At 41.3% G+C, this 14,345-nt stretch overlaps 1 protein-coding gene across 1 annotated transcript; it reads left to right on the forward strand.

Annotated features, from left to right (window-relative positions):
* The first annotated feature begins 10,548 nt into the window (after positions 1–10,548).
* LOC131891889 (collagen alpha-2(I) chain-like) lies at positions 10,549–11,331 on the forward strand. Its single transcript, XM_059241577.1, has one exon. It carries the CDS (start codon positions 10,589–10,591, stop codon positions 11,276–11,278), a length of 690 nt encoding a protein of 229 aa, XP_059097560.1. The 5' UTR covers positions 10,549–10,588; the 3' UTR covers positions 11,279–11,331.
* Positions 11,332–14,345: the final 3,014 nt, after the last annotated feature.

The raw sequence follows: 14,345 nt of genomic DNA on the forward strand, positions 1-14,345 counted from the left end.
ATTTCAAAGACGGTATTTGGATACTCCTCAAAGTAGTGCAGAAACCGCGTGATTCCTCAATCTCTGTAGACCCCATTTCTCAGCCTTTTGCCTTTTTTCATACCATTCAAAGGCTTAGTGGGGCTGGGTCATGCAGGTCCAAGTCTAATTCTGCAAAAGTTTGCCTCTAGAATTTTCAGTTCGCACATAAGAAGTATTTTAAAATGCATGCAATGTAAAATTTCCTCAACCTAAACCTAGACACCCTATTTGAAATATTTTTTGATTTAAACGGCTCCCCAAAGGACGAGTTTGCAAGCAGTGAAGCAACCAAATGATGCCTCAAACGTTCCAATCGCAATTAAAGCAGAGGACAGCACGTGGTTTATATACCATGAAAAACAGCATTTGTTTAAAATTTCGAAATCAAGGGCTTGTCACCCTATATGTAGTACTTCTTGATTCACCGGCTCCCAAAGGATGAGTTGCACGCGTTGCCGAAACCAATATGATGCCTCAAACGTTCCAATTGCAATTAAGTCAAAGACAGCACGCATCAATCGACCAGTACACATTATGTGGTTATAATTCTCAACCCAAGGCCAGTAGTACTTCTGATTCAACAGCTCCAAGCCGTTGAAACAAAATGATAGCTCAACGTTCCAATCGCATGAAGTCAAGACAGCAATTGGCAATTCCACCCCATAATAGCACCATTTGTTTAAGACATCAAAATCAAGGCCAGACACCATTTTTTACTTTTTGTGACTTAACGGCTCCAAAGGATGAGTTGCACGCGTTGCCGAAACCAAAAAGATGCCTCAAATGTTCCAATCGCAATTAAAGTCCAAGACAGCCGTGGTCAATCCACCATAAAAGCACGACATTTGTTTTTAGACATCCAAAATCAAGGCAGACACCCCATTTTTTACTCTTTTGTGACTTAACGGCTCCCAAAGGATGAGTTGCACGCGTTGCCGAAACCAAAAGATGCCTCAAATGTTCCAATCGCAATAAAAGTCCAAGACAGCACGTGGTCAATCCACCATAATAGCACCATTTGTTTAAGACACCCAAATCAAGGCCAGACACCCATTTTTTACCTTTTTGTGACTTAACGGCTCCAAAAGGATGAGTTGCACGCGTTGCCAAAACCAAAAGATGCCTCAAGTGTTCCAATCGCAAATTAAAAGTCTAGACAGCACGTGGTCAATCTACCATAAAAGCACCATTTTGTTTAAGACATCCAAAATCAAGGCCAGACACCCCATTTTTACCTTTTTGTGACTTAACGGCTCCCAAAGGATGAGTTGCACGCGTTGCCGAAACCAAAAAGATGCTCAAATGTTCCAATCGCAATTAAAGTCCAAGACAGCACGTGGTCAATCCACCATAATAGCACACCATTTTTTTAAGACATCCAAAATCAAGCCCAGACACCCATTTTTACCTTTTTGTGACTTAACGGCTCCCAAAGGATGAGTTGCACGCGTTGCCGAAACAAAAGATGCCTCAAGTGTTCCAATCGCAATTAAAGTCTAGACAGCACGTGGTCAATCTACCATAAAAGGACCATTTGTTTAAACATCCAAAATCAAGGCAGACACCCCATTTTTACCTTTTTTGTGACTAACGGCTCCCAAAGGATGAGTTGCACGCGTTGCGAAAGCCAAAAGATGCCTCAAATGTTCCAATCGCAATTAAAGTCAAGACAGCACGTGGTCAATCCACCATAATAGCACCATTTTTTTAAGACATCCAAATCAAGAGCCAGACACCCATTTTTACCTTTTTGTGACTTAACGGCTCCAAAGGATGAGTTGCACGCGTTGCCGAAACAAAAAGATGCCTCAAATGTTCCAATCGCAAATTAAAGTCAAAGACAGCACGTGGTCAATCTACCATAAAAAGCACCATTTTGTTTTGACATCCAAAATCAAGGCCGACACCCCATTTTTTACTTTTTGTTGACTTAACGGCTCCCAGGATGAGTTGCACGCGTTGCCGAAACCAAAATGATGCCTCAAATGTTCCAAATCGCAATTAAAGTCAAAGACAGCACTGGTCAATCCACTATAATAGCACATTGTTTAGACATCCAAAATCAAGGAGCCACCCCATTTGTACTTTTTTGTGGCTAAACGGCTCCCAAAGGATGAGTTCAAGCTGTGGCGAAACCAAAATGATGCCTCAAATGTTCATTGCAATTAAAGTCCAAGACAGCACGTGATCAATCCACCATAAAAGCAGCATTTGTTTAAAACATCCAAATCAAGGGATTGTCACCCTTTTTATCTCTTTGATTTAACGGCTCTCAAAGGACGAGTTGCAAGCGTGCCGAAACCAAAAATGATGCCTCAAACGTTCCAATCGTAATTAAAGTCCAAGACAGCACGTGTCAATCCACATAAAACCAGCAACTGTTTAAGACATCCAAAATCAAGGCCAGACACCCATTTGTACTTTTTTGTGACTTTATGGCTGCTGTAGGGGTTGACCCAGTAGCAAGATTTAAGTCAGACTTGGACAAGTTTTTGACTAAAATCGGCTAACCTTATATTCAAATTTAGGCCAGATCAGCCAACTCAATTCGTTGGTCGATCAAATAATATATATAAAAAAGTTCAAGTAATATAAATAATCTTCACGTCTTGAACTGCTGGTTCATCCTGGTAAGGTAAGGAAGTCCGCACAAAAAAAGGATGAGTTGCATGGCGTGCCGAAACCAATGATGCCTCAAACGTTCCAATCGCAATTAAGTCCAAGACGGCACGTCGTCTATCCACCAGCAAAAACAGCATTTGTTTAAAAATCCAAAACTAATGCGAGACACCCCATTTGTACTTTCTGTGCTTAATGGCTCCCAAAGGATGAGTTGCACACGCGTTGCGAAACCAAAAAGATGCCTCAAATGTTCCAATCGCAATTAAAGTCCAAGACAGCAACGTGGTCAATCCCCCATAAAAGCACCATTTGTTTAAGACATCCAAAATCAAGGCAGACACCCCATTTTTACCTTTTTGTGACTTAACGGCTCCCAAAGGATGAGTTGCACGCGTTTGCCGAAACCAAAAAGATGCCTCAAATGTTCCAATCGCAATTAAAGTCCAAGACAGCACGTGGTCAATCCACCATAATAGCACCATTTGTTTAAGACATCCAAAATCAAGGCAGACACCCCATTTTTACCTTTTTGTGACTTAACGGCTCCAAAGGATGAGTTGCCACGCGTTGCCGAAACCAAAAAGATGCCTCAAATGTTCCAATGCAAATTAAAGTCCAAGACAGCACGTGGTCAATCCACCATAAAGCACCATTTGTTTAAGACATCCAAAATCAAGGCCAGACACCCCATTTTTACCTTTTTGTGACTTAACGGCTCCCAAAGGATGAGTTGCACGCGTTGCCGAAACCAAAAAGATGCCTCAAAGTTCCAATCGCAATTAAAGTCAAGACAGCACGTGGTCATTCACCATAAAAGCACATTTGTTTAAGACATCCAAAATCAAGGCCGACACCCCATTTTTACCTTTTGTGACTTAACGGCTCCAAAGGATGAGTTGCAACGCGTTGCCGAAACCAAAAAGATGCCTCAAATGTTCCAATCGCAATTAAAGTCAGGACAGCACGTGGTCAATCCACCATAAAAGCACCATTTGTTTTAGACATCCAAAATCAAGGCCAGAACCCCATTTTTTACCTTTTGTGACTTAACGGCTCCAAAAGGATGAGTTGCACGCGTTGCCGAAACCAAAAAGATGCCTCAAATGTTCCAATCGCAATTAAAGTCAAAGACAGCACGTGGTCAATCCACCATAAAAGCACCATTTTGTTTAAGACATCCAAAATCAAGGCCAGAACACCCATTTTACCTTTTTGTGACTTAACGGCTCCAAAGGATGAGTTGCACGCGTTGCCGAAACCAAAAGATGCCTCAAATGTGCCAATCGCAATTAAAGTCAAGACAGCACGTGGTCAATCCACATAATAGCACATTTGTTTAAAACATCCAAAATCAGGCCAGACACCCATTTTTACTTTTGTGAACTTAAGGTCCCAAAGGATGAGTTCCACGCGTTGCCGAAACCAAAATGATGCCTCAATGTCCAATCGCAATTAAAGTCCAAGACAGCACGTGGTATCAATCCACCATAAAAACACATTTGTTTAAAAAATCCAAATCAAGGATTGTCACCCTTTTATACTACCTCTTGATTACGGCTCTCAAAGGACGATTGCAAGCAGTGCCGAAACCAAATGATGCCTCAAACGTTCCAATCGTAATTAAAGTCCAAGACAGCACGTGGTCAATCCACCATAAACCAGCAACTATTTAAGACATCCAAAATCAAGGCCAGACACCCATTTGTACCTTTTTGGTGACTTTAATGGCTGCTGTAGGGTTGACCCAGTAGCAAGATTTAAGTCAGACTTGGACAAGTTTTTGACTAAATTCCGGATCAACCTTATATTCAAATTTAGCCAGATCAGCCAACTCCAATTCGTTGGTCGATCAAATATATATATAAATAAAGTCAAGTAATATAAATAATCTTCACGTTTTGAACTGCTGGGATTCCAATCCGGTAGGTAAGGAAGTCCGCACAAAAAAGGATGAGTTGCAATGCGTGCCGAAACCAAAATGATGCCTCAAACGTTCCAATGCATTAAAAGTCAAGACGCACGTCGTTATCCACAGCAAACAGCATTTGTTTAAAAATCCCAAAACCTAATGCGAGACACCCATTTGACTTTCGGGGGCTTAATCGGTCCCAAAGGATGAGTTGCACGCGTGCCGAAACCAAAAAGATGCCTCAATGTTCCAATCGCAATAAAAGTCCAAGACAGCACGTGGTCAATCCACATAAAGCACCATTTGTTTAGACATCCAAATCAAGCCGACACCCCCATTTTTACCTTTTTGGACTTAACGGCTCCCAAGGATGAGTTGCCGCGTTGCGAAACCAAAAAGATGCCTCAAATGTTCCAATCGCAATTAAAGTCAAGACAGCTGTGGTCAATCTACCATAAAAGCACCATTGTTAAGACATCCAAATCAAGGCCAGACACCCCATTTTTACCTTTTTGTGACTTAAGGCTCCCAAAGGATGAGTTGCACGCGTTGCCGAAACCAAAAGATGCCTCAAATGTTCAATCGCAATAAAAGTCCAAGACAGCACGTGTCAATCCACCATAAAAGCAATTTGTTTAAGACATCCAAAATCAAGGCCAGAACACCCATTTTTACCTTTTTGTGACTTAACGGCTCCAAAGGATGAGTTGCACGCTTGCCGAAACAAAAAGATGCCTCAAATGTTCCAATCGCATTAAAGTCAAGACAGCACGTGGTCAATCCACCATAATAGCACCATTTGTTTAAGACATCCAAAATCAAGCCAGACACCCCATTTTTACCTTTTTGTGACTTAACGGCTCCCAAAGGATGAGTTGCACGCGTTGCCGAACCCAAAAAGGATGCCTCAAATGTTCAAATCGCAAATTAAAGTCCAAGACAGCACGTGGTCAATCTACCATAAAAAAGCCATTTTGTTTAAGACATCCAAAATCAAGGCCAGACACCCAACATTACTTTTTTGTGACTTAACGGCTCCCATAGGAGAGCTCTTGTAACTTGGGAAAGATTAGAACGGTTATGAACGTACTCGAAAACGAAAGTATCTAATATTGTCTTTCAAAGTACCATGAGCTCAGGGTGGGTAATTCAACCATAATTATGAGAGCACCTTGTTTCAAGACATCAGAAACAGGCTAGACAAGGCCACATTTTTACCTTTTTGTGACTTAACGGCTCCTCAAATTTGCTTCCGAACATAGTTGGCCTTGTTTGATCCGGTAGCATCGTTCAAGTCAGACTTGGACAAAATTTTTGTTATAGACATTCCAGATACCCTACCTTCAAGAGTTGCTCGGTCTGCCAACTCAAATGGAGATCAAATATCAAATAAATGAAAGTCAAAAATGACGATTCAATTTTAAAGTTGGTCATTCCTAAGAAAGCACCGTGAAAACCAAACCAACAAAAAAACGTAAAAACAAAAAAAAAAAAAAGGGATGAGTTGCCGCGTTGCCGAAACCAAAATGATGCCTCAAATGTTCAATCGCAATTAAAGTCAAAGACAGCACGTGGTCAATCCACCATAATAGCACCATTTGTTTAAGACATCCAAAATCAAGGCAAGCCACCCCATTTTGTACCTTTTTGTGGCCTAACGGCTCCCAAAGGTGAGTTCAAGCTGCTGCCGAAACCAAAATGAGGCTCAAAGTTCCAATCTTAAAAAGTCCAGACAAGCACTGGTGAATCCACATCAAGCACCATTTGGTTTAAAACATATCCAAAATAAAGGAGACACCCTTTTTACCTTTTTTGTATTAACGGCTCTCAAAGGACGAGTTGCAAGCAGTGCCGAAACCAAAATGATGCCCCAAACGTTCCAATCGTAATTAAAGTCCAAGACAGCACGTGGTCAATCCACCATAAACCAGCAACTATTTAAGACATCCAAAAATCAAGGCCAGACACCCATTTGTACCTTTTTGGTGATTATAATGGCTGCTGTAGGGGTTGACCCAGTAGCAAGATTTAAGTCAGACTGACAAGTTTTTGACTAAAATTCCGGATCAACCTTATATTCAAAATTTAGCCAGATCAGCCAACTCCAATTCGTTGGTCGATCAAATAATATATATAAATAAAAGTCAAAGTAATATAAATAATCTTCAGCGTCTTGAACTGCTGGATTCCAATCCCGGTACGTTAAGGAAGTCCGCACAAAAAAAAAGCGATGAGTTGCCATCGTGCCGAACAAAATAGAGCCTCAAAAAGTAACGAATGCCTCAAACAACGTTCCAATCGCAAATTAAAGTCCTAAGACGGCAACGTCGTCCTATCTACCATGAAAAAACAAGCATTTGTTTAAGAAATCCCAAAATCCTAATGCGCAGACACCCCATTTGTTACCTTTCCTGTGGCTTAACGGCTCCAAAGGATGAGTTGCACGCGTTGCCGACAAAAAGATGCCTCAATGTTCCAATCAAATTAAAGTCCAAGACAGCACGTGGTCAATCCACCATAATAGCACATTTTGGTTTAAGACATTCCAAAAATCAAGCCAGACACCTCCATTTTACCTTTTTGTGACTTAACGGCTCCAAAAGGAATGAGTTGCACGCGTTGCCGAAACCAAAAAGATGCCTCAAATGTTCTCACAATTAAAGTGCAAGACAGCACGTGGTCAATCCACCTAATAGCACCAATTTGTTTAAGACATCCAAAATCACAGGCCAGACACCTCCATTTTTAACTTTTTGTGCTTAACGGCTTCCAAGATGAGTTGCACGCGTTGCCGAAACCAAAAAGATGCCTCAAATGTTTCCAATCTGTAATAAATTTCTGAATGGTTTTGAAGTCACACACAATCACTAAAAAAAATGCTGTTTTATTGGTGGATTGACCGCGTGCTGTCTTTGAATTTAACTGCGATTGGAACATTTGAGGCATCATTTTGGGTTCGTCACCGCTTGCAACGTTCTTTGGGAGCCCCCAATCAAAAGTCATTACGATGCGGTGTCTAGCCTTGGATTTCGAAAATTTTAAATTGTAGCGTAATGTTGCATACATTGTAAAACACTTCTCATTGCACTTCTCATTGGCATACTGAAAGTTCTAGAGGCAAACTATTGCAGAATTAGACAGGGCCGACATGACCCAGCCCACTAAGCCTGTGAATGATCTGAAAAAAGGCCCAAGACTGAGAAATGAGTTCTCAGAGATTTGAGGAATCACGTGGTTTCTGCACTGCTTTGATCAAGTTTTCAAATACCGTTAAGTGGCTACAGACACCTTCAGCTTATTGAAGAAGAGGCCCCTAATGCTGACTCTGGGGTTCTTGACAATTTGCACTTCGAGCTGACAAAAAAGCTCTCTTCTGAGCTCTCTTAAGATCTCCTCTGTCATCCAATGTCTTTTTTACTGACCGCGGTGCTGGAGTGTTCAGATTTTCCTCACGCACCCTGTTTCATGTTATACTATAACAATAGGAAGACTAGCGTCAACATAATAGTTTTTACTATAATAGTATCCACTTTTAGTATGGCTCCAGGATTTCAGGAGAATTGACATTGAGTCAAAAACGTCTTTCACATGTTCAATAATTCAGTTTTTTCAAAAAAATATCTCCTAACCAACCAAAAATTAATTTTTACAGTCGTAAGTCAGTTGATGATGATGGCATTAATGAACTATTACACCAACGAGTCCATAATTTGTATCACAATTCCATCTATCAAGCTCAAGAAATTAAAAATATTTCAAAAAAAGTGTGATTCCTCAAAGGAAATTTTGTGCAACTGCATTGCAAATTGAGGAATCACCATCCGGACTTTGGTTTCGGCATACCGACAACTTTAGGGGCTCCTGGGCCAGGAAAGGTCAATGACTCCTGAATTGCCGTTGGATCACTGTGTCATGGTCCAAGCAATGTCCCAACATGATTTGAACGTGAACAACTAAGCAGAAGGGATCTAAGTCGTCCACATCCCTGAGGGCGGAAAATTTGAGGAATCATCCACAACAATGAGGAAATTTGCAATGTTGACGATACCCCCATTGTAGTAAATGTGATTCTTCACAAAATGATGCCTCACGGCCATGATTCCTCACGGCTTTAAAACACTCCCATAGTTCAGAGCGCGACAACACGAGGTATCAAGACCCGCCTCCTACGGGGCAACAATGTGCCAAAAGGAAGAGAGATAGTTTCGCTCCGTTCCCCCAAAAAGGCCATGAGGAATCGTTTTGAGGCATCATAAAACGAATCTGGATAACTTCCACAAAGTGCCTAAATGCCCGAATATAACTGGTATTGAGACCGTTCAAGATGGGATGCACACAAGACAAATACTGCTAGTAGGTCATGGAGTCACTACAAGAAAGGCACGTCTAGGAACCAGATTTAAAAGTGGTCTTTGTATACATTGACGTACAAAATGCTAAAAAAACATAACTTGACAAATCTAAATTCGTTTTCACGTGGTTTATAAGAGCTACTTTGCTTTCATTTTCTGGACATTGTTTTCTATCAATACTGGCTTCATGTAAATATTTAAGCAATAACTCCCCAATTCTTCCAATTCCAGTTTAGTTGATAACTTAAAGTACAAAGTTATATCAAATGTTGATTTTAAGTTCATTACAGGGGCTTAATATTTTCTGCTTCACAGATCTATTAGCCACTTGTATTCGCCTATTAACAATCTTGTGGCTTGGTTGTCATGGCTTTTGGTTTTCTTAGTCAACAACGGTCTGGAGAATTTTGGTCCATTTTGGATTAGGTATGGTCAATGCTTCGTTCATTTACTTGCCCTAATGATTGTTTCTGATCTGTTCCCGATAATATTTAAAGAACCAATAGTCTAATTTATTCATATTAATGCAATTTTCAAGCTGCATGCGTGGAATTTTTCATTTCATATTCTGATCAAAATCCAAGCTCTGCTTGTTATGCCTCATTTCAGGTCTAGGTATATAGAGAAACAGGTTCAGCTTGATACCAAGAAACCAGTCAGGAATTAAACGTGAAACGCTCGAGAAATGCCAGATGAATCAGAGAAACTCTGGTCGTTATATTAGGTCAGTAGTTCAACCAATCATGAGGAGAAAGGTCGTCATGGTAGAGTTGGCGCTTTTTTACACAATTTGCCTCTTCGGAAAAATACTGGCTCATGAAAGTGACGGAGACTATCGAACCATTGAAAAGTTTTCGTTTTTGGTAAGTAATGTATCACATTATCTGAAAATCGGTGTTACTTCTTCAACAATTTTTGTTACAACTGGGGCAATTTGAGGCTAAAACGTTGAAAGTTGGACGATTAAATCCCAATTAATTTAGTAGCAGTCAGTCAAATGAGCCAGTAAAATGCCAAATTGTGTATGATTATTTCCTCGGAAACTTGAGAGGGCTCTTTCACAACCTTGAGTACGTACGTTTACTAACAGGTGGTTGATCTTAATCTTCAAAGGGCATTCGTCGCCCTCATTATAGGCCTTAGCTTTTTGGCATTAAAGTTAGTCAAAAGATTGGTTGTCATGGTTTTAGGCCAACATATCGAGCGCAGGGAGAACTTTTGGAACAAAAAGAGTCAAATTTTGCACAATATTGGACAAGCCTGGATTTGTTTTGCTTTTCAGTGGTGCTTAAACTGAGTATTATTAACAATATTATACCAAAGCTGTTCTTTGTTTCATATGAATGAATAAAAATATCAATTCAAAATCAGAAACAGTGGGGGGGGGGTAGATCGTAGAATTGCAGTGATTGGGAAAGATTCCTAAAATACTTTGTGGAGTTCAAAGCCCTAGCAAACGGTATGAGTATTGGAGAAAAAACAGCCTCGATGGAAAACTTCGTATAGTGACTGACTAAAACAATCACCCTACAATTCTACAGGAGACTGTTCGGAAGCTAGTGGATGAAAAATTTGCTGAAATGGTTGTTTGGGATAAAAAAAAACAATGCTAACTCTGGCTCATCATAGAGAAGGTAGACAGCTTTGCAATTGCCCACCTGGAGCACGAGGTCGACCTGGACGTATGGGGCCATTCGGTCCATCCGGTTCGAATGGTCCGGACGGTTCACCAGGGGATATTGGTCCACCAGGAAATCAAGGGCCTCCGGGGTCACCTGGGTCCCATGGAATCATTGGCACCAATGGCATCACCGGGTCTATGGGATCGACTGGAGCACCCGGGATTCCTGGAAAAGATGGAAGTCCAGGGGAGGCTGGTTTAATTGGATTAGCCGGATCTCCTGGGAATCCGGGGGTGTCTGGTGCTCATGGAATGTTTGGAGCAGTGGGTGTGTCTGGACTGTATGGACGAACTGGTGCCCCTGGAAGTTCAGGGAAATATGGAGCCAATGGACCCACTGGCCCGGTTGGCCAGAGCGGAACACCTGGAGCTGACGGTGCTATTGGGCCCCCTGGTAGTCCAGGCCCAATGGGGTCATTTGGACCACTGGGCGTTACAGGGGCTACAGGAGAAGTTGGAGAACCAGGATTGATCGGGGCAGGTGGTAGTGCCGGTATAACTGGCATCAGTGGGTTGAGTGGAAAAGATGGGCAAGATGGACAAGATGGAAAAGATGGGCCAATGGGTCTTGTTGGAAGTCCTGGACAGATTGGCCAACCTGGTATCAACGGTGGTTTTGGAACTCCAGGGTTATCTCGAATTCCTGGCACTCCCGGTCCTCCTGGACTATCAGGACTTCCGGGTTTTCGGTGACCTCCAGGATTGCCACCCCCACTCCCTACACGTAAGTGACTAACCTTTTCTGCATGGCCACCAGATCCAAGGACTTCTCGGATATGAGGGCTTTGTGGCTTTTTCCATTTCATAGTGGACTAAAGATCAACCTGTTGAGGTTAGGGACACTTCATGACGTATTAGCATGTGCACCGCCCCCTCCATCTCTGACTGTGCTACTTCAAGCTCTAATTCAGGCTGGCTAGGTTTTTTTTCAGCCGGCAATGTTAGCTCGTACAAATTCGATACCAAAAGAATGCTAATTAGAATACGAAAATGCTAGAATCATGCATTTTTTTAGGAGAAACACATTCTTCGTGGTGGTCAAAATGGGTTTCACTTTCAAAAATTCAAATATGTTTGGCAGTTTTTGACAGGGCGTGTTTTTTTTGTTTTAATTGAAATATGCAGGAAAAAAGGGACCACATAAATCAAAGAAGAACCTCGTTGTAAAATTTCTTTTTTTTTTAACCCTAAGACTTTGAAGGGGACAACAAACAATTTTATTTGAGCCAAAAATACACTTCTTAAGAGTTGATCAAGGGTTTTTACACTCAATTAAGAACTGCGCTTATTATCAAAAATGCTCGTCCTGGGTGAGATTATAATAATATTTTATTTGCTGTACACAGACAGATATCTTGAATGGATTCAAGGCACAAAAATGTTATGACATAATCACTCGAAAGTATATATGATCAGAAATCGAGTTTGAATTTGCTAATCGATGATACCCGGGTATTGAAGGATGGTCTGGAATGGTTTGGAGGAAGTTATCCAGGTCCTCCTTGAATTTGGGATGTAGATGTTTTCCAACATACTAGATGAACCGAAGTGAGTAATGCAGTTTGTGTAGTTGAGGAGGTCCAGGGCTGCCCAGAAGAACACACCCAGAAACCATTGGACCATCGCCGTGGAAAACCCTTTCTTGAAGGATATATCTGCAATAGACTTCCCATCAAGAATCTTTCCCTTACAATAGTCCTTCAACTCTAACTGACCTACATAAACCCAATTTTCCTCTACGGCCTTCACCTGTGGCTTCCCAACTCCGCCCAATCCGCCCTCAAATCCGCTGACGCGATCTTTACCAAATATCTCAAGCGACACCTGTGTCTAACCCAATATGCCAACAATGCATGGACGTATTTTCTATGCGAAACTGAGCCCCTCGCCATCGGGCTGGTAAGCTTAGTGCCCAAGAGTGTTGGGAACCTGACCTTCTCCAGAAACTGAATTGGTGAATTGAAGCTAGGGAAGGAGATCCCAATCCTTGGCTAATTTGGAGAGCTTGGTAGCTAACAGAGTAGACATCTTCAAGACGAGATTCTCCAAAGCAATTGTCTGATGATTGTCTGGAAAGTCCCCTGAGCCCCTTTTTACGGAGGGTGGGAAGAATAAAGAATGAAGGGCAATGCGGAAACATTCATCATATTTAAGACTTTTATCATCTTTGGTAGGCATCGTACCGTCTTAGCTACCCGGCCAAGATCATTGGTAAAAGTCCTCGAAGTTCGTTGTTTTATTGAAAAGTCTAATCAAGTTGGAAAATTATCAAACATTTAAGAGGGGATCGGGTCAGACTCAGCACGGGTCTTTACAGTAATGATAAAGGCCATATCACGGGCTTTCCGATTAAACCCAACACGGGCATTTTTGTAATATTGTTTGGTAGCACACCTTTTGCTCAAAATGTGAGGGTCCGATTACTTTTAAGAAAATTGCATGTTTTTATTGAAACCCTCGTAAAGGCTCTAAATTTTACCATGCATACTTTGCCTTATTGCCTCAAATGATCGCAGATTGTCTCTGTTTTCAATGTTTTTTGGTGAAGGCCTGCAATTGAGCTCAAAACAGATACCTAAAAGACAGAATGAGATGCTGTTTCGAAAGTAACAAACCATGTGTTTTACGAACTTTGGTCAAAAATGGGCCAAACAGAGTAACATATCAATAAAAATGTCACCTTTTTTTGAACCAATACTTTCTTTCGTAATTTTGATCAAAGGTCATTATATTAGCCTTTCTCCGCAACCCTTTTGTAAAGTAGTGTGAAGCTCTCACGCGGCCTAAAACTTCAAAGGATTTTCCTCAAGTCTGTCAGTAGAGTCATAAGGTTGCCACATTAACCTACATATTTTAGATGGTAAGCATTTTCAGCTGTGCCTAACAAGAGGAAAAGTCAATTGATTACTCCCCTTTACTCCCGAACCCCTTCCACGGAAAAAAGAAACACCTTTTCAGCATACATTGATTGAATTGTTGACAGAAAAATCTTCAATCCAAATATCTCGACAATCTCTGGTAAACATATTTACATCGGGACTTCCAAAGTCAATAGTTATGTCCCATAAACCCAAATGCACACAACAATTTGTAGGGATAAAAGGAACAACTTCGAGTTGTTCCATACCCCATTTGCTTGTGATCCACCCACTTATCAACATGAAGAGGTGTTTCATTCCCGTTCTGATTGCCTTGTCGGGTTTTGGTTTACTGACTTTGGCGCCATAGAGAGATCAATGCGGAAGACCAAGGTTGGTCAAGATTGGAAAATGGTATCATTGTCTCGGTCGAGGCGAAAATTAGTGAATCCGAGGAAGTCGAGGATCAAGAGGAAGAAGACAGGGATGGCTAAACAGACAGATGAAATAGTTTAGCTTAAGTGAGACTGCTTTTTTAGCACTTTCTGTCAATCTTCAATCAAAAATTATCAGCAATGTCTTTCGCGCACACACTTGTTTCCTTTGTATGTCTTGTAAGTAAATCAATACAGCTTGAAAACACTAGACATACCTTTTTGATAATTATGGTCTGATCATAGATGACTTCATATATAGATCGATCAAGGGCGCTGCGATCGCATGTTTTCGTCTCAGCTATCGCTGGTGGAAAAAATGTTTCATTCATAGTCAAACTACTTAGGACAACTATGGTGCAAATTTGAATCGTTAACGGCTCGTCCGAATTCAGAGTAGAAACCCCTAATAAGACTCCTTGTCAAGCAATTGCTCTCGTCCAGCACGCTTCATAAAACGGGTTTGAG

This window comes from Tigriopus californicus, chromosome 12 (assembly GCF_007210705.1).
Source record: "Tigriopus californicus strain San Diego chromosome 12, Tcal_SD_v2.1, whole genome shotgun sequence".
NCBI classification, from domain to species: domain Eukaryota; kingdom Metazoa; phylum Arthropoda; class Copepoda; order Harpacticoida; family Harpacticidae; genus Tigriopus; species Tigriopus californicus.